Genomic DNA, 22,500 nt, shown 5'->3' on the forward strand with positions numbered 1-22,500 from the left:
ATTGAAAAAAAAAAAAAATAACCCCTCCACCCCTCCCCTTACCTTCCTAGCCTCCCCCTCCCCCTCCCTCTTACTTCTTAGCCTCCCCCTCCCCTCCTTTACCTCCTAGCCTCCCCCTCCTCCTTACCTTCTACCTCCCTCCCCCTCCTTACCTTCCTAGCCTCCCCCTCCCCCTCCTCCTTACCTTCCTAGCCTCCCCCTCCCCCTCCTCCTTACCTTCCTAGCCTCCCCCCCCCCCCCCCCCCTTACCTTCCTAAGCCTCCCCCTCCCCCTCCTCCTTACCTTCCTAGCCTCCCCCTCCCCTCCTCCTTACCTTCCTAGCCTCCCTCCCCCTCCTCTCACCTTCTTAGCCTCCCCCTCCCCCTCCCCTTACTTCTTAGCCTCCCTCACCCTCCTCCTTACCTTCTTAGCCCCCCCTCCCCTCCTCTTCCTCCAGCCTCCCCCTCCCCCTCCTCCTTACCTTCTTAGCCTCCCCCTCCCCTCCTCCACACCCTCCTCCTTACCTTCTTAGCCTCCCCCTCACCCTCCTCCTTACCTTCCTAGCCTCCCCCTCCCCCTCCTCTTTACCTTCTTAGCCTCCCCCTCCCCCTCCTCTTTACCTTCCTAGCCTCCCCCTCCTCCTTACCTTCTTAGCCTCCCCCTCCCCCTCCTCCTTACCTTCCTAGCCTCCCCCTCCCCCTCCTCCTTACCTTCTTAGCCTCCCCCTCCCCCTCCTCTTTACCTTCCTAGCCTCCCCCTCCCCTCCTCCTTACCTTCCTAGCCTCCCCCTCCCCCTCCTCCTTACCTTCTTAGCCTCCCCCTCCCCCTCCTCCTTACCTTCCTAGCCTCCCCCTCACCCTCCTCCTTACCTTCTTAGCCTCCCCCTCCCCCTCCTCTTTACCTTCCTAGCCTCCCCCTCCCCCTCCTCCTTACCTTCCTAGCCTCCCCCTCCCCCTCCTCTTTACCTTCCTAGCCTCCCCCTCCCCCTCCTCCTTACCTTCCTAGCCTCCCCCTCCCCCTCCTCTTTACCTTCCTAGCCTCCCCCTACCCCTCCTCTTTACCTTCCTAGCCTCCCCCTCCTCCTTACCTTCCTAGCCCTCCCCCTCCCCCTCCTCTTTACCTTCCTAGCCTCCCCCTACCCCTCCTCCTTACCTTCTTAGCCTCCCCCTCCCCCTCCTCCACACCCTCCTCCTTACCTTCCTAGCCTCCCCCCTCCCCCTCCTCCTTACCTTCTTAGCCTCCCCCTCCCCCTCCTCCCCCTCCTCCTTACCTTCTTTCCCTCCCCCTCCTCCTTACCTTCTTTCCCTCCCCCTCCGCCTTACCTTCTTTCCCTCCCCCCCCCCCTCCTCCTGCCCTTCCTCGCCTCCCCCTCCCCCTCCTCCTTACCTTCTCCCCCTCCCCCTCCTCCTTACCCTCCCCCTCCCCCTCCTCCTTACCTTCTTAACCTTCCCCTCCCCATCCTTCTTACCCTCCTCCTTACCTTCTCCTCCCATTTACCTTCTTAGCCTCCCCCTCCCCCTCCCCTCCTCCTTACCTTCTTAGCCTCGTGCAGTCCCATAGTGAGAATTGACTCGCCCTGAGAGACCAAGGCATTCCTCTGTCGGAGGGGCTTTACGGGCGGGGGGTCATGCGCTACCATCACGCCCGCCCGCACGCCCTCCTTCCTGGGTTTCGAGGGCGCTGCTGCTCGGTTCCCACGCCCCCCGCCCCCCCTGCTGCTGCTGCTGCCGCGCCCTCGGGTTTGTTCTCTGTCAGGGCCAAGGTTGGAAGGCGTGATTTTGCATCGTCGTCGATGTTGGTGTCATTATTATGGTGATTATTATTATTTGAAATGTTGCTGTTGTTGTGGTTGGTAGTGGTGTTCTTCTGTTATCATTGTTATTATCATTATCATTATTATAATAGTTGTATTTGTAGTATCATTAACATTATCATTAGTATTATCACCATCACCATTCTTCTCCTTCTTCTTCTTCTTCTTTTCTTCTTTTCTTCTTCTTCTTCATCATCATCATCATCATCATCATCATCATCATCATCATCATCATCATCATCATCATCATCATCATCATCATCACCACCACCACCACCATCATCATCATCATCATCATCATCATCATCATCATCATCATCATCACCACCACCATCATCATCATCATCATCACCATCACCACCATCATCCTTTTCTATTATAACTACTATCCCCATCATTATCTTCACCATTATTCATAGCATCATCATCACAATTACCGTCACCCCAGAACGAAGTAGACGAGGGGGACGTAAGCAATAAACAAACACACTAAAATAATCAAATACAACAAACATACTTAGCAAGAAAGAGACAAAAAAGTACGTTGCCGATTTCAGTGAATCAAAAGAAATGCGAGTTAATGACAAGAACACGTAGCCAAATATTTGCCATAAACACTGAAACGTAAACAATAAACACCTTAAAAAATAAAATAAACATTATAACACACATTACTTTTTTTTCTGTTTGTCCCACGTCCCTCCCACATGAAGACTAACAGTGATCATTTGCTATTATTCAGTACGACAGATGCAGAAGAAAAGTTATGAATGAGAGTAAATAACTTCATTGTGTTTGACCATTTTCGGTTAAATATGATATAAAATTTGTGTTTTTTTTCGGAGATAAGTCGAAACCGGCCATGTACATATCTTGGACTATGAAAATATTGATTCTCAATCATACCTTTTCCTAAAAAAAAATAATAATAATAATAACATGCACCGAGTGAATCAGACTAAAATTCATGAGAAAATGCCCTGAACTAAAAATCATGGATAACATAACATGCCTGAACTGATCTGAATGAAAATCCCGTGTCACAAATCTGTATGGGATTAATCTGTTAATCTACCTCAAACACGTGTTGCTTACCTTGCAAAATCCCCGAGAACACCTTACAAAATCCTCAAAAAAAAAATCAAAACCTGTCGAGTTTCTTTTCATCCAAATTGCAATCATATGAAACCCCGGCATTAGCTACCTTAACGACCGTATCATTTACATCACCACGAAAGTAAAAGCGGCTGGAGGGCATTCTTTATTAGGAAAAATAATACCATCGACCTTGAGAAGAACTTTTGACCTCACGATCTTAATAAAAAAGAGTTCACAAGGTTAATCTGGAATGAGTGTTCTTTTCTGGCGTACACTCCCCGAGAACAACCAAACTATGATGAAATCCAGTTCATTATGGCGTCCCTTAGTGAAGTATCCTCTGCTAGTTATCAATTACGTTAACGAGGACTAAAAAAATCGTCCTGGTGACATAAGCATTACTACATAATACTACATGCATTTAAAACAGGGAGTTTTTGCTTGGAAGAAACTCGGGGAACAAAATATTAATCAAAAAGGCATAACGATAAACTTAAAATTCAGTTAATTAGCCAAGATCGTGAACAAATTCCAGAAAGCAGCTGAATACAACTGTCACTGAATGTTCTCATTGAACCACACATCTGTACATACACTTCACCACCAAAATGTAATATACTAGTCTCTAATGCTGCGTTCGGGACTCCTCGTCCAACAAAACTGACGAAATGTTTAGACCATTCGGAAACCCTACTTTCCCGTCCATCCATCTCCCTTCCTTCGCAGCCGGGCAAGCAGGACGAGATGACGTCACAATAGCATCTTCATGTAAACAATGACAGCAGCAGGCAACCATAAGATATGGATAGTTAATTTTATGGCCCATTATTGTTGTTATCAAAGGGTATTTTTATGTTTGGCAGTTACAGATAAGCTATATGTGCACTGGAGGAGTCACACAACCTATGTAGGTGTAAAATAAAGACACCGGTGTGATAAAATGGTGAATATTTACTTTGGAGCTAGTTGCAGTGTGGGCAATGAAGGCCTCGGAGGTTCCGAATAAATCTGTCGAGATTTTAAGTTAATCTCATGCACCTGGTTATTATATATTTGCTATTTAATCGCGTAATTTCCGCCGCAGAAAGACTATGTGAATTTAGGATGTCAGTAAAAGGGTTTGGGGAACCACTGCTCCAAGCCATGGCCAACCCACCCATAAATTTTCATAAAAAAATGCAACGTTTCACATCCTACTCCTAAACCAATTACACACTTAAACACCTATTTAATAAATGTTAACAGAATAAAAATATACTAATCCTGATTGCAACAATATGAACAATAGAAGCAATGATAATAAGAATCATAATAATGATGATAATAAAGATAATGATAATATTAATAATAATAATGATAACAATCATAATAATAACTAACAACAAGAACAATAATAATAATAGCAACAATATTAATAATAATAATAACAACAACAATAACAAAAAATAATGATAATCATTAACATTATTATTATCATAATGATAATTGTAATTATTGCAATCATAATTATGATAATGGTAATGATGATAATCGTTATAATCATAACTGTAATTACAAGTACGTTTCTGATTATATTTAGAATTATTTAGAATAATAACAATAATAATGATTATAACACCACTGATAATAATAATCATCATCATAATTAAAAGTATAAGCATAGGGAATAATAATAATAATAATAATAATAATATTAATAGCAATAATATTAATAATAATTAAAGTAAGAATAACAGCAAATATGACAATAGAAACGACGAAAGCAGACTGACAACAATAACTACTGTTACTACTTCCGCCGAGATTAATACTATTACTACTTATATTGATGGTGATGGTGATGGTGATGGTGATGGTGATGGTGATGGTGATGGTGATGGTGATGGTGATGGTGGTGGTGGTGGTGGTGGTGGTGGTGGTGGTGGTGGTGGTGGTGGTGGTGGTGGTGGTGGTGGTGATGATGATGATGATGATGATGATGATGATGATGATGATGATGATGAGGATGATAATAATCATCGTCGTTATAATAATAATAATCACTATACCAACAAAACAATGATTAATAACAATAACAAAATTATGCTAATTACTATTACAATAACATCATCAACACCAACAATAATACCAACTACAACAACAGTAACAATAACAATAACAACACCAACAACAATGATAACAACACCAACAACAACAATAACAGCACCAACAATAATAACAACAATAACAATAACAACAGCAACAACAATAACAACACAAACAACAACAATAACAACACCAACAACAACAGGAACAATATCAACACCAACAACAACAGGAACAATATCAACACCAACAACAACAACAACAACAACAACAATAACAACAACACCAACAGCATCAGCATCCCACCCCCGATCCAGCCGCACCTTCTCCCCCTGCGGGCGACGGGGTCGGCCGGCCTCGCCAGGAAGTGGAAGTCCTCTCGAAGCGCCGGCGGAGACACGTCCCTTTCGAGGAAGTCCGAGAGTGACATCTCGGCCAAATCCGATTCATTTCTCCTTGCCCTTCCAGTAGCCATTATTCTTGGAGAGACAAAGGGGATGGGACTTAGACGGAGAAGTGTTCCTTGACAACTGGGTGAATTTCCCACGTGCTGAGACGGGCATCTTGGGGAGATAAGATAAAGGGGGGGGGGGGGGTAGCATAATATAGAGACTAGATACTGTTAAAATTAATAATTCATTACTGATTTTATATTTTCTAACCGTATGGCATGCTTTAAGATGTACTTCGACGCGATTGTATGTCATGAATTGATACAGAACCATCGACCAAGTTAGTCCTCATGCTCTTAAAATATCACGAGGAAGATTAATAATGATTTAATTAATAAATATCTCACAATATCAACATCTATCACAAATCCCTCCAAGATAGAAATAACAAGCCACTAAAGATAAATACCCCAATAAGGAACCATCAAGCCAGTCGCAGCTCACGCCTCTGACGTCGGCCATGTTTGTTGACAGACGCTGAGGCCGGCACCACACTCGCGAGCAACAGCTGTCAACTATCGTCAAAGGGGACCCGAAATCGCCACCCTGAAAGGTTGGTTTTGGTCTAGCCTTGGTATATTTGCGTTTGGTTTTGCTATATTTGTTTTTGGTGGGCGGCTGGGGGGTGTGTGGTTGTTCCAAATAATGAAAGTGAAATCTTAGGTGGACGTGACCATATCGTGGTATTTTCATCTGTTTGGAATAAAATAAACTACCGCGGAGAACTTTGTGTGAGTTGAACGCAGAGTGCAACCTGAGTAAAAGCTTACATTTTATGCTACGTATAATATAGTTTGATGAATATGTTGTCTTCGTGTATTTCTCATTTCGTGAAACCGCCCTTTGTTTTTATAAACATTTAGTCAATCTCCTGTATATTATCAATACATTATATTAGAAATCATATCTGTAGTTTTTATGAAAGTGGATAGCATCAAGGTGCAGGAATTATGAAGTAGGTCAGCAGTTGACCTGATTGTGTATGTTAAATATGGACGTATTATGCACCTTGTTTATTTCCCTTTCCATGGGTAGGGAAGCTGTATCTCGCCTTCTTGTGCACTAGCCTTTGAACAGTTAGGAGAGAGCTATAGATGATATGTAGGTGGCAGAGTTGGGTAATAAAGCCTCTGTGTAACGAGGGAACGATGCAAACCGAGACAAAAGTTCTTCTACGGCAATATGTGTACGAAGGTGCTACAGGCTAGAGAACAGAGAAGATTGCCCATTTGTAGCGAAGTTGCTCGTCTCGTTGACATGACGATGTTTCATTCAACACTGCGCTTTTTAATAATGATATTTTGGTAATTATCGGTGTCTGCTTTTCCACAATAATGCTTTTAATGTTGTTATACTTCCTTTGTGTTTTCATATTCACTTGCACAATACTTTATACGAATCTTCTGCACGTGCGTTTTTACAACCGGGGCCTTTGGCAGCACTGGGAGACCATTTTTTGAGAAGCACTGGTGAGAAACGTTTTGTTTTCAGTGTTGCGTCGATTCTAGGTTACTCTTAAGGCTGTACGGTGGCAACAAAGGAGGATTGGACGTTGACCATCCCAGTTTGATAAGAGATCATTAAGCGTCCAAATGTTGTAAAGAGCAATTACAGTTGATATAGATAATCAGTGGAGTGTTAATATGATTGGCAGATTTACTGTATAAAGCTGCAAATTATTAGGATCAATTATATCATATTGTGTAAATTGTACAGGGGCCCACTGGGCAGAGCCCCCTGGCTAGGGGGTATATACCAGTGTTAGGTTAAGTTGGATGTTGGGTTAAGATGTGTCTGACAACCACAGGCTCTGTCTCTGGCTAGGGTTCATAGATTTTACTGAAAAATTGGTTGGATGCCTGTAGAGTTTTTCAAAAATTGTCTCATCAGCCTGCAGGCTTTAAAAGATGCCATTTTTTTCAGCATTTTTATGCTGTTTTTATGCATTTTTGTTCTACATTAATTATATTTTAGCCTTTTTACCCCATAGTTTCCCTGATATTTTTCATGACCTCCCCTGCTATCAGAAATATCAAATCAAGATTGTCAGTGGAAATGGTAATCAGATCTCCTCAAAAACTTACTTTGAACAAGGAACAATACCTAGAATCATTGAAAGCAAGCCACTACACTGTTTCCATGTTGACCTTCAAATATTTCACAGTAATCAATGGTCTTAGATATTCACGCACATTGATTTTGCAGAAGAAGCCATGGCAGACAGTGATGATGAGTATGAGCGACGTAGACGGGATAAATTTCGTGGAGAGAGATCAGAGTATACAAGCAGCAGCAGCACCAGAGACCGCAGAGATGACAGTAGGCGAGGAAGGGATGACTGGGCCGACAGGTGAGAAGATAACATGCTGATTATTTCCAGACTGTACAATTATGTAAATTGTGTGCATTTATGTAAATCATGTAGTAGAACATTAAAACTTAACTGCGTTAATGTATGTAAATTTTAATTATTTTCTTATGCTCTTTAACCCCTTGGTGACGGGTGAAGAAAACTAAAAAAATCTCTACGCTCTGGCGATTAATGGCAACGCGCCGACTTTGAGCGCGGGAGTTCGGTACATCAAGCCGAATCGCCACCGCGGCTTACAACCGCACGCCACATTTTGAGCGGTTTGTTTTCACGTCTATAGACGTGACCCGTCGTTAAGGGGTTAACTACGATTGTCTATAGAACTTTACAAAGCTAAGCTGCAGCTGTATTTAAGGATTACAATGCATGATCCATATATAAAACTTGTATGTATTGTTGGGATTTCTTTGTACAGAGGCCGTGATAGTTGGGGTAGCAGGGAACGCGGTTCCTCGCGTCGGGAATATGGCAGGGACTATGGAAGGTCCCGTGACCGCTATTCCCCTGGAAGACATGACATGTCTCCTCCCATTAAGCGGATGAGGCAGGACTGGTAAGTCACAAGTGTAACATTTTCTCAGTACCTGACTTGCTTCAACATCCATTTGTATATTTTCTGTACAGATTGTGAAACAGAAATGTGTTCATGTATGGCTGCAGTGACTTATGTAATTGATTTATTTCTGACATTACACGAACAGGGACGACCGAAGGTATCCATATGAGAGCAGCGGTGGTGGGGCAGGAGCAAATTATGGGGCCTATGGAGGTAGCTACGGGCAGGATTATGGCCATCCATCTGGTCATGCTGGTGGTGGTGGAAGGTTAGCTGATTTTGTGTTTGTTAGTAGGCTTCTTGCACAGTTGGTAGAAGCTTTAAACAGAACAGTTTTGAATGTTTCAAAAGATGCATTTCCATTAATTTCTTGAGCAAATTTTGGTAAAATGTTCAGTAGATATACTACCTCAAATGGTAATTGATGTGACAAGTGCCATCTTTTCTGGTGGTAATTAGGGTATCACACAAATGTTGCACAACACCCAAAACCTGTCTCATGATCACATGTGAGACATGCTGCAAAGCTCCACCCACTCCAGTAACGTAATGGGAGTGGCTACGGTTGACGGCAAGCTGTTTTACTGTGTTTGCTATTTTTTCAACTGGTTCAAAGCATTTTGGAAAAAATCATAGATGGCTTTTGATATCTTTTGGTGAGTTGTGTTGTGTAATAGATACCCAATATAAATATGATTATGCATGAAAATAACCAAGGAAAGATAAATGCTTCTGGCAACTCTGTAAAAGTTTACTGTCTTTTCAATTCCTGTTATGCGAGAGGCATTGCATAACCATAAAAAAGACCTCCATACAGTCACATCAATTCCCATTTTTTCCACATTTACAAATTTAATATCCATCAAAGAAGCACCCATTCTTAATTTGATAGTTCTAAGATTTTATTATGAGGCAAATTTTTCAAAGAAAAAAGTTATCTTTAATTTCATTAGTCTGTTTATTACATGTACCCTCTACCTTTTACTGTACGCCTTGTTAAGATTGCAATTATGTCCTTTTTTTTTTTTTTTTTTTTTTTTTTGCTGTATGCTTTGCACCCTCTTCTAATATAGTCATGCCTTAGCAAGGGTTTTTGTTGGTAGATTGGATGTTAAGTGAATTGTCAACAGCAATACATTTATTGCAATGATTGAGAATCATATAATGCTTGATTGGAGGAAAAGACATTTTACTTTTATTTCCTGAAAGATTTTAGTTCTTAATATTATCCATATGTAATGATTCCACTAACAGGTTTTAATCAGAATTCCGAATGATTGTATATTAAGTGAGATTTGCTTCTCTATGTAACTCCTTGATGCACAAGCTTCCCAGAATTCAAAGTATTTTTTAATTTGTGTAAATATTAAGTATTGCCATTTCCTCTTCCCCCACGTTCCAGGTTAGATGAGCTGGGCCCTACGCAGCCACCAATGATGACTTTCAAAGCCTTCATGGAGCAGTGTGACGACTCCATCTCGGAGGAGGAGGCACTGAGGAAGTATTCAGACTACAAGCTTGAGTTCAAAAGACAACAACTTAATGAATTCTTTATCAACCATAAAGAAGAAGAATGGTGAGCACCATATAACATCATCTTCCTACTCAAGAGGGATATACCTTGCTGAAGAGTTGAGGATAGGATAGCTGGGAGACTTGCAGGATAAGAAGAGAGGTTATGGGTAGGAGTGGCTGTGGTCTAGGGAGGTGGCATAGGGTTATTACAGGCATTAACACTTCTAGTAGAAAGAACCATTTTGGAACTGCAAGGTTAGAAATTATTTTTGTTATCTTTTGTTATCAAGGCTCTTCATAGTATAGGTCCCCACTAGAGTAGAAACTTCTTAATCTTTGTGCCAGGTTAGCTCAACCTAGCAGAGTTCTTTTTATGGAAGCCTTTATGTTTTAAATATTTCTTGTGTACAGGCAGGTGTTCATGGTGTGCAAGAGGATAATAGAATTTTAGATTAGTTACTTGTGACTGTTTGTTCTTTGTCTTTTTTACTTTTCACATCAGTTTCTTCTTGTTTATAATAGGTGATTCAGCTAGATGTACGTAGTTTGGATAGCTCAGAAAAATGAAATCTATATTTTTCTTTATTCTCCTCATCCTTTTTCTTTGTTGTACATTTTGGGTTGAAAGAAGTATGTTAGAATTACAGATAGGATAGGTTACTTTTTTAAGCTTTTAGGTTTAAAGTTCTATAAATGTGGGCAATCTCATCTCGAGGTTCCACCCATACTTAATCTAACACTTGCCTCCTGACAGTTGCTTTTCCAGCATCTACAAACTACTGCACACCGCAAGCCAGCTAGAATTTCTGTTCTGACGATCTGATGAAAAACACACATGGGGCTCCTAAACGCGGTTAGTTAGGGTCGCTGCGCGCAATGCAGTGTTAGTGATGCGATATGAATGTCTAGGCTAGGCAGGGGGTCGCACAATGACCCGTCGTTCGCTCCGCTCTGTGTATCGAGCCCATGTGTGGTACAGGTGGCAATTTTCCACTCAGGCAGGTGAGATTACTTTGCCTAATGGTAACATTTCTTCTACTAAATTTTCTTCCCTTGTCACCTTTTCTCATAATGATAGTAATCTGCAAAGGATCAAGAATCGGCGACAGCATCAGTAATTAGCACGAATGCTAGTTCAGATTACTGTTTCAACATCAGTCTAGTGTAATACCTAGCTTCACAGTGGATTTGTTTTTTTAATGTTTACAACCAAGTTGAATTGTAAGTTTGACGGCAGCTGAGGAACAAAGGCTCTATAGGACGCTGATCAAAGAGGAGTAAGTGAGGTGTTTTATTCAGTTGGTAAAATTGTCATATGTCTTACATTTTTGCAATACTTTTACCAGGTTTAAGGCCAAGTACCACCCAGAGGAGTGTGTGAAGCGACGGGATGAGCAGCTGTCAAACTTGAAGGTAATTGCTTGGTAATTCCTTGTCTCCCTTTATCTGATACATAATTCCAGATAATTTGTTATGTTTGCCCTTGATATTGTATCATGTATGTTTATTCCACATTTTCCTTTTCACAGAGAAGAGTGTCTGTTTTTTGTGAACTTTTTGAAATGAGTCGAATGGAGAATATTAGTGTTGATGCCGATCAGTCAGACCAACTTCTGAAGCTTTTGGACTCTGTGGTCATCAAACTGGAAGGAGGCACAGACCTTGATCTTCAGGTTTTGGACCAAGCGCCTGAGGAGGATGTCAAGTCTCAGCCAATTGAAGAAGAAAAGAAGCCATTTATTTTGGGAGAGGAGTAAGTACATTTTCTTTCTCTCCTTACTCTTTTGATAATCATTTCATTTTAATTTCGCAAAAGACCCTTTCCTGAAGCAAGTTTGAAAGAAACTGTGAAAGTATGGAAATCACATAAATCATATTGATGTTTGTTTTTTTTCCCCCTCCCAGTTCTGATGAGGGTGAAGAGAAGGAGAAATCAGAAGAGAAGAATCCTGATGAACCACTAAAGATGGACATGTCAGAAGAACAGATGGAACTGCAGAAGAAAGCTAAGGAGTACCTTAAACAGAAGGTTAATGAAGGAGAAAAAGGTTAGTGTCTTCGGTTGGCCCTGGATAACAACCTGCTCCAAGCCAACACAACAGTTTAGAGGAAATTATGGCTTAGAGAGATTCTCTCTCTCTCTCTCTCTCTCTCTCTCTCTCTGAGGTTGTCCTGTTAATATCTCATATTTAACAAGTAGCATGTTATCATAGCCAAAGCTAATTTTATTAAATGCATTTGCCTTGTTTGTTTCTCAGAGACTCGGAAGCGAAAGCACTCTGGCAGTTCTTCCTCTAGCTCATCAAGTGACTCGGACGACGAGCCCATGGAGGAAGACTTGAAAGAACCACCACCTCCCGGCATGGAGAAGGAAGAGGGGGAGAATGTGGTAGAAGAGAAGCCTGAAGAGGGTGAGGAGAAGAGCACAGAGGAGGAGAAGAAAGAAAATGGACTCCAGCCCCCAGGAGAAGAGGAGGAGAATAAGGAAGATCTGGATGAAGGTAGGGGGGTGGATCACTAGGTTATAATTTTAGAGAAGGTTTAAATGTATGTAAAAACACACATAACTAGACTAAACAAAATCTTGTGATCTGACATCAACTTTTTTGATATCAGAGTTGTGTTATGTTAGCATCTTGTCCCCTACCCAGCTGTCTAATCAGAGCCAAGATATTAGGGGATCATGGGTTGCCAATCTGCTCATTGTTGCCAGACTTACAAGACAGCTTTTCTTAAAACACAACAAAACTTATCTTTCTAAAATAAAAAATCAAACTTAACCCAATGCCAACGGGTCGGAAAACAGCTCTGCACACAATGTTCCGGGGAACAAAAACAAGTGGCTGGCTTTCCCGCCGGGATGCGCGCTCAATTCGTACTACCCGTCTCGCCATCCCACAGAAGTTTCAGCGCGCTCGGGCAGCTGGTTTGCGTATAACCGCAACCTCCGTTTTTTTTGTTTTTTTTTCTAAAAACATATGAAAGTTTGCAGACTTACTGTAGCCATATATTATGTCCTATGAAGGATTTTATTGTCTCATACTGTAGTATATACTCCATTTTAGGAGTAATCAACCAATGTGAGTGGCAAAGTCAATAGTATGTTTTGGCGTGAGCACAGGAAAGCAGTGGTAAGGTCGATATTTTTTTTTTTTTTTTTTTTTTTTTTTTTTTTTTTTTTTTTTTTTTTTTTTTGAAATTGGAAAAAATATACATATAAATATGTAAAAAAAAACTATTTACAACTACTACAAGTACTTTCAGGCATGATATGCCTGGAAGCAGGGTGCTGGACATAGGGAAATGCAGTTGGCACACATGACTCTGGTCTCCTCTCTGTGCAGGTTGTTCCTCCAGCAGAGCGCACATCTCCACCTGGCATGTGCGCCTGCTGGGGATCCTCCTCAGGTACTAGCCTTTTTACTAGGGTTGTACTGAAGGGCCTGAAGCCTCCCTTTGAAGGCCCACAAGCTCTCGTCGACAGTCATGTTCTGGTTGGGGACGAAGACGGAACGGTACATCGAATCCAAGACTTCAATCACAGGGCGCTGCTTCCACAACCACTCCTCTGCGCTGTGCTCCCCTTTGTTGTTAGCGAATTGGAGGGCAGAGGTAAGGTTGTCGAAGCGGTCCCTGGACATGGTCTTGGTGAACACCGATGAGCACATCAACGGGTCCTTCAACCAAAGGTCCCTCTGGCACCTCTTCGCCTGAAATCCCATGAGGAACCTAAGGCCAACATATGAGTGGACCTCTTTGTGTACTCCCACCCCTTCATGTGGGATGAAGGGCTTCGTGGGTTCTGTCGAGCGTACCTGCAGTTGGAAGGAAAAAAGACATTGTAAAACGGGTGTTCCAAAAAAGGACGTAGAAAATTTCAAGGCAGAGCACAAAAAAAACGAGTAAGTTGCTTACCAATTCGTCTCATCCACAATTGTTTGAAACAACTCCTCTGGGAAGAGGCTGTTGAATATCTCCATTGGGCCTGAAGATTCGTCAAGGTGTGCGTGCACACCTGGTGTCCCCTGAAGTAGTGACGCCTGACGAAGTTCTTTGCCCAAGCAAAAGAAGGTGTTCCGGGAGCGTTGCGCTCCCACTTTCGCCTGGCGTATTCCGTGAGAGGCTCGTCCGAGTCCAAGGAGGTATCCACCAGCGGGACATAGACGTAATCTACATCCGAGCTGTCCTCCACGGCAGATTCTCCCGAGTCGGCCTCCCAATCCAGGTCATCACCATTGAACTGGCCGGAGATTTCAATTTCTGTAAAAATACGAAGAAAACATGAGTACTACGTAAAAAAAGTTATGCTATGCAGAAACAAAGTAGTATATGTCCAAAGAGGCAGGTATTTTCACAAGTCAAAGAAAAAGTAGAAAACTTACCAGAGAGATTACTTGTCCTTGAGAGTTTCAGAGGAGGTGTGTAGTCCTCATCTGAGCCCTCATCAAAGACTTCGTCGGCGGATGAGTACAGATAGAGGAGCGGTTCTGGGGCATTCCGCAAGTGAGGATATCCTCTAGAAGTAGACGGTAGGGGATCGTCCACTGTCTTGCAAAAGACAAGGCACGGACTCTAGGGGAATTCCTCCGCTTGCGGGAGCAGCGAGTAGATAGCAATCGAGACACACCAACAGTTGCGCGTACAAAAACACAAGCTAACAAACACAATCACAACGAAGAACAGATACACACATCTATGTATGTACACATATAGTTGCACAAACATAATTATCAATATAAAGACCTGTATACATAGAAACTAGCTCAATAACAGTAATTCATACAGCCATACAGAAATGCGCGTCCCCGGCGGGACGGGTTAGAAATGGAGCACATGTAGTCCTGTGCCCTGTGGGACGGGTCCACACTGGGTACGGTACTACATGTGACCCAGCGTGAAGGGGTTAATAGCTTTCTATAAATCTGTTGTCAGTTATTCCTTACATGTTTTGAATACTTTCAGCTAACTCACTCATTATTTAGTGTATGTAGAAAATAATATTATATAAACAATAATTATTAAGGAAATAAAAACTGTGGGAGGCTTAGGTAACTGACAACTTTACCTTGTAGTAACTGAATTTGCCAAACATTGGGAAGTAACAAGTGGTTGTTTCTCATTTGTAGCCCTTGCATGTCACACTTTTACCATGTTTATCCTTTATTTTTTCATCAAATGCATTGAAGTTGTCTGAGAAGGAAATCATTTGTTTACTTGTAGAAACCGCTTCTCGGAATGGGGAGAAAGAGGAAGATAAAGATAAGGAATCCAAAAAAGATGAAGAGGAGGAGGGTAAGGAAGAAGAACAGAAACCTAGGGCACTCCACAAAACAGCATCCATCTTCTTACGGAATTTGGCTCCAACAATAACCAAGCAGGAAGTTGAAGCGGTGAGTGTTAACACAACAGATTAGTTTACTCCCTGTATCTGTCTCCCTTCCTTTCCCATGTATATTTCAGTCATTATACATGTCATCTTTATAACCAGGGTGTTATATTTTCCAGATGTGTCGGCGATATAATGGATTTTTGCGAGCTGCCATTGCAGACCCTCAACCAGAACGCAGGTGGTTCAGACGTGGATGGGTAACATTCAGGAGAGACGTCAACATTAAAGACATTTGTTGGAACCTAAATAATATTAGAGTAAGTGTTTTATACTAAGAAAGTTAAAAGTGTACTTTTTTGGGAGCAATCAAAGCTCACAGCTCATGATTATACTGTATTAGTGTGTATGAAAATAAATGATTATAAATTTTGGTATGGACCTAACAACTTTTTCTTGTACAGCTGAGAGACTGTGAACTTGGGGCTATTGTCAATCGAGATCTGAGCCGTCGCATTCGCACTGTAAATGGAATCACTTCTCACCGCAGTGTTGTCCGTTCAGATATCAAGTTATCAGCCAAGATTATCCAGAACCTTGATTCTCGTTGGGGATTATGGATTGAGGCAGCTGAGAGCCTGGACAATGCAGTAAGACTTCATTCATTGGTAAATTATGAGAGAGAGTTCATATTGAAAAACTGACGGAGCCATGTTCTTGACATTCCTATTTGATACTAGCATATATTTCTTTGGTGGACAATAGTTGCTGAGCCTGACTTCCTCGTCAAACCCTGTGCTTCGGAACATAACTGACTACTTAATAGAAGAGGCCAGTGCAGAGGAGGAGGAATTACTTGGCGCTAATGACGCATCAGCCAACAATAGTGAGGAAAAGGCAGAGGGAGAAGCAATTGAAAGAGATCCTAGTCTGATTAAGGTAAGGAAAACCTAAAGTGTTTTTATTTTTAAGAAGTATAAGAGAATCATATATTTTAATACTGTTACGGTTAATACATACATAATTGTTTTTACAATTATTGATACCTATACAATTTTTTACAGGTATTGGATAGATTACTTCTTTACTTGCGTATTGTGCATTCAGTGGACTATTACAATCATTCTGAATACCCCAATGAAGATGAAATGCCCAATAGGTGTGGTATCATGCATGCCCGTGGCATACCACCCTCAAGTAAAGTAACACCTCAAGAAGTACAAGATTATTGTAGAGCCTTTGAAAACAAGATTGGATCATTCCTGCAACCATTGACCAAACTTAGCGATGATGAATCAAAGAAATTAGGTAATACTACCACACAGTCTTATGTAATAAGATTTGAAAATCATGGGCTATATGAGTGTGTGTATATGTAAGTTAAGCAAGCTGCACATTATCTGTAGTGTAATTCCTCTAAGATAACTAACACTTCCTACCCACTCAAGGTCTGAAAGAGGCAGAGGAAGAGGTAGAGAAGTTTGTCCAGTCCAACACTCAAGAGGTAGCCAAGGACAAGTGGCAGTGTCCCCTCTGCGGGAAGAAGTTCAAGGGTGCAGAGTATGTGCACAAACACATCCTCATCAAGCATGCTGAGAAAGTCAAGGAGGTCAAAAAAGAGGTATGTTATTTTGAATTGGAAGTAGAAAGCATTCCTGTACTGAAGTGTGGAAATAGGGTACTTCCATTTTGGACAACGTGTTCTTAACATGACATGCGCTTGTTCATCTTTTCAGGTGGATTACTTCAATAATTATCTCAGAGATCCAAAGAGACCTCAGCTGCCAGAATATCCTGGGAATAAGCATGGTGGCAGAAAGGATGACCGGCCTGACCCATATGTTGCAGCCTATCCCCAGCAGGCACCTGGGTAAGGAGGTTCTTCGCAATTGACTCTGTATCAAGGTGCTTATGGGATAGTGTTCACCACTCTGCCTTGATGAAAGTCTGAGTTGGTAGCTACCAAGCTGAGCATTTCTTACCGTCAATTACGGCAAAAATTGATAGAATTTCTGTATTTCCAGTATTTTAGTGACGCTTTTTCATAACTGAGGAAACTTGCCTTAATATATCAGATTGATAGGTGTGAAGGGGGGGGATGGAGCCAAATAATGCATTTAGCCATTAAGGATGTGCCTTTAGATGCTGTTAATTGATAGATGAATAAGTATTTGTATAATTTATTCAGTCTTGTGATTACTAGAAAGTAAAATAAGAAGTTCAGTTTTATTTATGATAACAAGGTGCTCCATACCATGAACTGTCAAAATACTCTAGGGAGTAAGTTGATTGCTTTTTTGGGTTCAACTGACTTAATGCTAAATGCCACTGCTACACATCTTATCATAAGTACCTTGTGAGTCTACTGATAATAAATTATGTCTTCTGATATGTGTAGATATATGAAATGTTGAAACCAGTTTTAAGTTAGGAGCAAGTATAAATATAATATACTATAGTGCACATCTCTGTATGGGATTTTTTCAATTACAGGTATGGTGCCTATGGTGGAGCATATGGTAGGCAGTACCCAGCAGCACCTGGATACGCTTATGGTAGTAGCTACCCCAAAGATTACTATGCAGGACGTGGTGACCACTACGCTCGTGAACCCTATGCCAGGCCACGTGTAACTTACAGGTCACGGTGAGTTGGTATTCTGATTCTCCGTGCTTTTGTATATTGATTGTTTGCCGCCCTTAATTCCAGAGTTTCATTTGAAATCTTTGTGTATCCTTTTCTGTAGTAAACTTGCCATCTGCATCAAATGATCATGATAAAGTAGGAGTTGAAATAAGAATAACGTTAATATTCATGCATAACTGCTAAATATTACTAACTGATAGTTGATTTTATGATATTTTGTGAAGTTTAAAGTTTGACTAGTTTTATATTTGTACTTGTAGGAAAACCAGAAATAGCTATTGTACATTAAATTGTGCGCAAAGCTGCATAGACTAGTCCTGATGTTTAGAAACTGCAAGTGGTGTTTACATGAAAGAACATCAGAATAAGAATTCAGTACTTTAGTTTTTCAGTAGGAGAAAACAAGGGTGGAAATATGAAACTGTTTTATATACCCCATCTCCCTCCCCTTCCTCCCCTCCCTCCACTCCCTCCCCTTCCCTCCCCTCCCTCCACTCCCTCCCCTTCCTCCCCTTCCTCCCCTCCCTCCCCTTCCTCCCCTCCCTCCACTCCCTCCCCTCCCTCCCCTCCCTCCCCTTCCTCCCCTTCCTCCCCTTCCTCCCCTCCCTCCCCTCCCTCCCCTTCCTCCCCTTCCTCCCTGTCTCAGCCACCTTCTCCACACATCTTGCTTCGTTAATGTTTTACTTCTTTTTAGTGTTAATCTTTTTTTTTTACTATCACAAACTTAGCATACTTTAGGGGTAAGATGAATTCATTTTCTTTTCTTTTTTCTTTTCTTTTCTTTTCTTTTTCCTTTCCTTTCCTTTCCTTTCCTTTCCTTTTTTTTTCTTTTCTTTTCTTTTCTTTTCTTTTCTTTTCTTTTCTTTTCTCTTCTCTTCTCTTCTCTTCTCTTCTCTTCTCTTCTCTTCTCTTCTCTTCTCTTCTCTTCTCTTCTCTTCTTTTCTTTTCTTTTCTTTTCTTTTCTTTTCTTTTCTTTTCTTTTCTTTTCTTTTCTTTTCTTTTCTTTTCTTTTCTTTTCTTTTCTTTTCTTTTCTTTTCTTTTCTTTTCTTTTCTTTTCTTTTCTTTTCTTTTCTTTTCTTTTCTTTTCTTTTCTTTTCTTTTCTTTTCTTTTCTTTTTTCCCTCTCCCTCTCCTCTCTCTCCTCTCCCTCTCCCTCTCCCTCTCCCTCTCCCTCTCCCCAATATTCTCTTACAATTGCATAAATTAGGATTTAGTAGCAAAACAGCCTTATCTTCTAATTGATTAAAGATTCAGGAAGGTTAAATGCTCACTATTATCTGTGAGCCATTAAAAAGAATCAGTTTTGAGTGATAGATACAAGGAATCAGTTTTGACCCCTATTTTCTGGAGTGAAGGTATTGCTAGATTTGCATATCTCAGGAGGTAAGATATCTTGTTTAGGCAGTGAGGATAATTCCAGGCCGTACTGCTGCAGGCCTTGCACCGGCTGGGTCTCTGGCATCGACTAAGTAATGGTTTTTGTTTCCTTAGGTCGGGCGACCCGCGGGAAGTCATTGGCTACCATGACTTGGATGCTCCCGATGATACAGATCTCTTTTAACCTTGACGCCGCCTGCCCAATTGTACGCACCGTTCCAAATATGAGGTCTCAGTTTAGCCGTTATTGTTACATCTCTTGGTAACAGGTGATGTTGTTTGAGAGATTGGGGGTGAGGTTTTTCCCAGAGAAGAGACGTTGGCCAGTAAAGCTTGCTGTTGTCTTATAGTTGAATGTGACTCTTGCCTCTACCATTCAAGAGCCGTGTGTGTTCAGCAGACACGTGTTATAGGTTTCATATTATTGGAATTTCTTAGTTTTACTCTTATTGTACAGAAAGTTGACATTTAAGTACTAAGAAAATTTTTAGTTTATATGTTTATTCAAAAGGCCCCAATTTTCATTTCATAGACAAAATATCAAGACTTGGACTCCCAGGATTACTCCCCACAATATGCCATTCAACATTATCTTAGCAAAATTGTTACCAAGAGGCAGGACATAGCTATGCTCTTGGCTGGGGCTCTCCTCAGCACAAACCATAGTTCATGCCATCAGAAAATAATATTTCTGGATTATTGAATTTGTTTTCACCTTTCCTTCATTGTCATTATTATTTGCCTGTGGATTTAAAAGGTATATTATAGAAATATTACTTTCTTTGTAACATAATAGCTTACTGAACCTATAATAGGAAAAGAATGCCTCTGCTAAACTGCTTTGCTTATTGCTTCCCAGGAAGGTGTTGCGCTCTTGTCACGTCTGCACTCGGTTCCAGCAGCAACACATTGGTGTCAGCTCTTAATGCATTTTATCCCTCAAATAATAAAGAGTGCCTTAGATGACAAGTGCACTTCCCTTTCAGCAGTCTGTCAATCTGTGTGTAAAATTTGTTAAGTTGTCTTTTCTATGAGTGTAATACATGTCAAATCCTTTCTCCCCAACAGGGTTGGATATAGGGACCTTGATGCACCCAAGGAAGACTACTAGTTCCTCAAGACTAATTGAATATTGTGGACCTTCAAGTCAAAGCCAAGTGTGTTCACTGTTGAGCAGTTATGTAACAGCAACGACAAAGAACTAACGATATCAGCATCATTGATTTATCTTCCTGCGATGGAATGTGACTTATGAATCATTGTGAAATGGTTAGAATTAGGTTTATGAAGATCTTGCCAAATTGACTTCAACTTGAGAGCTGGTGGACTTCATTGTACCAGATATTGCCTTTACACATTGTCTTCATGTTAGGATTTTTGTAAAGAAGTCAAGTGTGTGATTTACACTGAACAAATATTTGGCTTGTTCATCTTGGGGGTTTATTACAGACTTCTATTCATGGATAGTATAGCTTCATCCTTGCAATGTCTTTTAATATATTTTGTATTATCATCAGTGTATTATTGTTAATATACCACCAGTACCATTTCCATTACCTTTTTGAATAACACTTATTTGGGCTGCAGTGTTTGTATAGTTCATATAGTTCATAAATGGTGAATATTTTTATTGTGACAAATGTCAGATTATTCTGGTTGGACTCTATCAGAACTAAATTTGGTTTTAGTTTTCAGTTATTTGTGTATTGATTCATATAATGAACAACTCTTTTCATTCTTTTTTGTTTTACTTCCCTTGCCCATTGTGGCTTTTCACTTCTTTTCAAGTATAAAAAGTTACAGGATATTGATTTATAAAATAAAAAAAATAACAGATTAATTTTTAAAAAAAACTTTTTATTGGAATCAATTTCATAAGAGAAGTACCCCAAACATTAAAATGTGAACGAAAGTTAATCAAACCACCATAAATAAGAAATTTTCCATAGACCTTTCATAGGCTGGAGGATTAGAACGTAATTTCTTTGATTTATGGCCAATAAGAATGCATTAGGGTACAATGAAATACATAAATTTTGTTATGGTCATCGCTCTGAGGCAAAGGAGAGATGAGAGTAATTTATGGTCCTAAACAAGCCCTTCTCGAGGTAATCATTATCTTTTTCGCTAGATGCCTTTTAAACTGGGAACCTAAATTGGAAAGTAGAAGTTTGTTTTAGCTTTTTTGCCTCAGAAGTTGGAATGATTAATTTCCACGAGCAGACTAACATTCCTCTTACTGTGAAACAATTTATGCGGCTTGTATCGAAGTTAGGGATTAAGAAGGAAATGGAGTTATAGCATTGAATCAAAATATGCCGCTTCTTGTCTACAAAAATTGGAAAATAAAAAATGACTAAAATATTGAATATCAGGAAAAATGTCACTCGTAGCAGGAAACGGCAAGAAAGAGTAAGCCAAGATACTATTTTGTTTTTCCTAAATTGTCTGGATTCACAATTCAAAACCATTGCATCCATTTGTTTTGTTTGTTTACAGTGTTCACATACTGTATGTGTTGCAGTGTTCCATAATAATCTTGATACTTTTAACAACCAGTCATATTTAAGCACCAGGAGAAGAAAACGGACTGGTTCATAATAAAATGGCGTATCATTTATGCATACCCAAAATAAAAACGTAAACAACAAAGTCAAACCAAATTGATTCACATACGGTAAAGACAGACACGCAACCAGCTTTAATTGCATATTTAGATACATTCGCACAGAACGGGGGGATTAATTCTTTCAATACAAAAGCGTACAGGACAACACGGGTAGATTGACATTTATATATAAAATAACAGACCTGTAACCTGACCATCCTCCCTGGAAAGGTTGCTGCGGTGGACAAACTACCCCGAGGCGCTAAGCTTGCCTGTCAGGTGAGGTCAACATTTCCGGTATATGAAAGTGAAAGTCCGCGGATAATGTACTAGAATATATACTCGGCATTATGCCGTCAATGGATGAGCAAATTTCTTCGTCAGACGTACACAGAAAAATAACATTGTTTTCGTAAATACACGTGTGCAAGAATATGTATGCATGTGTGTATGTGCGACTGTCTGTGCTTGAATGTGTGAATGTGGATATCGGGCTGAGCTTAAAGCTACGCGGAGAAAAAAATGAGCTATTTCTATCGACGTTGCTTCAAAACATCCAGATCAATAAGAATATTGATCAAATAGCTCCAGAATCCATACACTGGACATCATCCCTAAACTCTACGGAACTTGTACATGTTTTCATGTTAGAACGAAGAAATACATACTAATTT

General features: G+C 40.6%; 2 protein-coding genes across 7 annotated transcripts in view; one reads left to right on the forward strand and one right to left on the reverse strand.

Annotated features, from left to right (window-relative positions):
* The window catches only part of LOC125039602, a 15,660-nt gene extending 10,133 nt beyond the window's left edge, over positions 1 to 5,527 (reverse strand). Inside the window, exons 1-2 of the mRNA XM_047633731.1 lie at positions 5,299 to 5,527; positions 1,514 to 1,727 (exon numbers count right to left, since the gene is read on the reverse strand). Coding sequence (XP_047489687.1) covers positions 1,514 to 1,727; positions 5,299 to 5,450 — 366 coding nt within the window. The 5' untranslated portion in view covers positions 5,451 to 5,527. The remainder of the gene's footprint in view (positions 1 to 1,513; positions 1,728 to 5,298) is intronic.
* Positions 5,528 to 5,842: 315 nt separating this feature from the next.
* On the forward strand, positions 5,843 to 20,955 carry LOC125039454 (serrate RNA effector molecule homolog). 6 transcript variants are annotated; one of them, XM_047633396.1, is made up of 19 exons: positions 5,843 to 5,980; positions 7,633 to 7,777; positions 8,214 to 8,351; positions 8,500 to 8,622; positions 9,757 to 9,930; positions 11,216 to 11,282; positions 11,399 to 11,622; positions 11,775 to 11,917; positions 12,128 to 12,370; positions 15,090 to 15,259; positions 15,375 to 15,515; positions 15,660 to 15,863; positions 15,961 to 16,134; positions 16,260 to 16,503; positions 16,644 to 16,816; positions 16,932 to 17,065; positions 17,689 to 17,841; positions 19,333 to 19,447; positions 20,287 to 20,955. In XM_047633396.1, exons 2-18 carry the CDS (start codon positions 7,641 to 7,643, stop codon positions 19,400 to 19,402), a joined length of 2,712 nt encoding a protein of 903 aa, XP_047489352.1. In that variant the 5' UTR covers positions 5,843 to 5,980; positions 7,633 to 7,640; the 3' UTR covers positions 19,403 to 19,447; positions 20,287 to 20,955. The 6 variants fall into 6 exon arrangements, with proteins under 6 accessions (XP_047489352.1, XP_047489351.1, XP_047489353.1 ...); XM_047633395.1 differs by having other exon boundaries at positions 19,333 to 19,424; XM_047633397.1 differs by having other exon boundaries at positions 15,660 to 15,845; positions 19,333 to 19,424.
* The last annotated feature ends 1,545 nt before the right edge of the window (positions 20,956 to 22,500 follow it).

This window comes from Penaeus chinensis, chromosome 27 (assembly GCF_019202785.1).
Source record: "Penaeus chinensis breed Huanghai No. 1 chromosome 27, ASM1920278v2, whole genome shotgun sequence".
NCBI classification, from domain to species: Eukaryota; Metazoa; Arthropoda; class Malacostraca; order Decapoda; family Penaeidae; genus Penaeus; species Penaeus chinensis.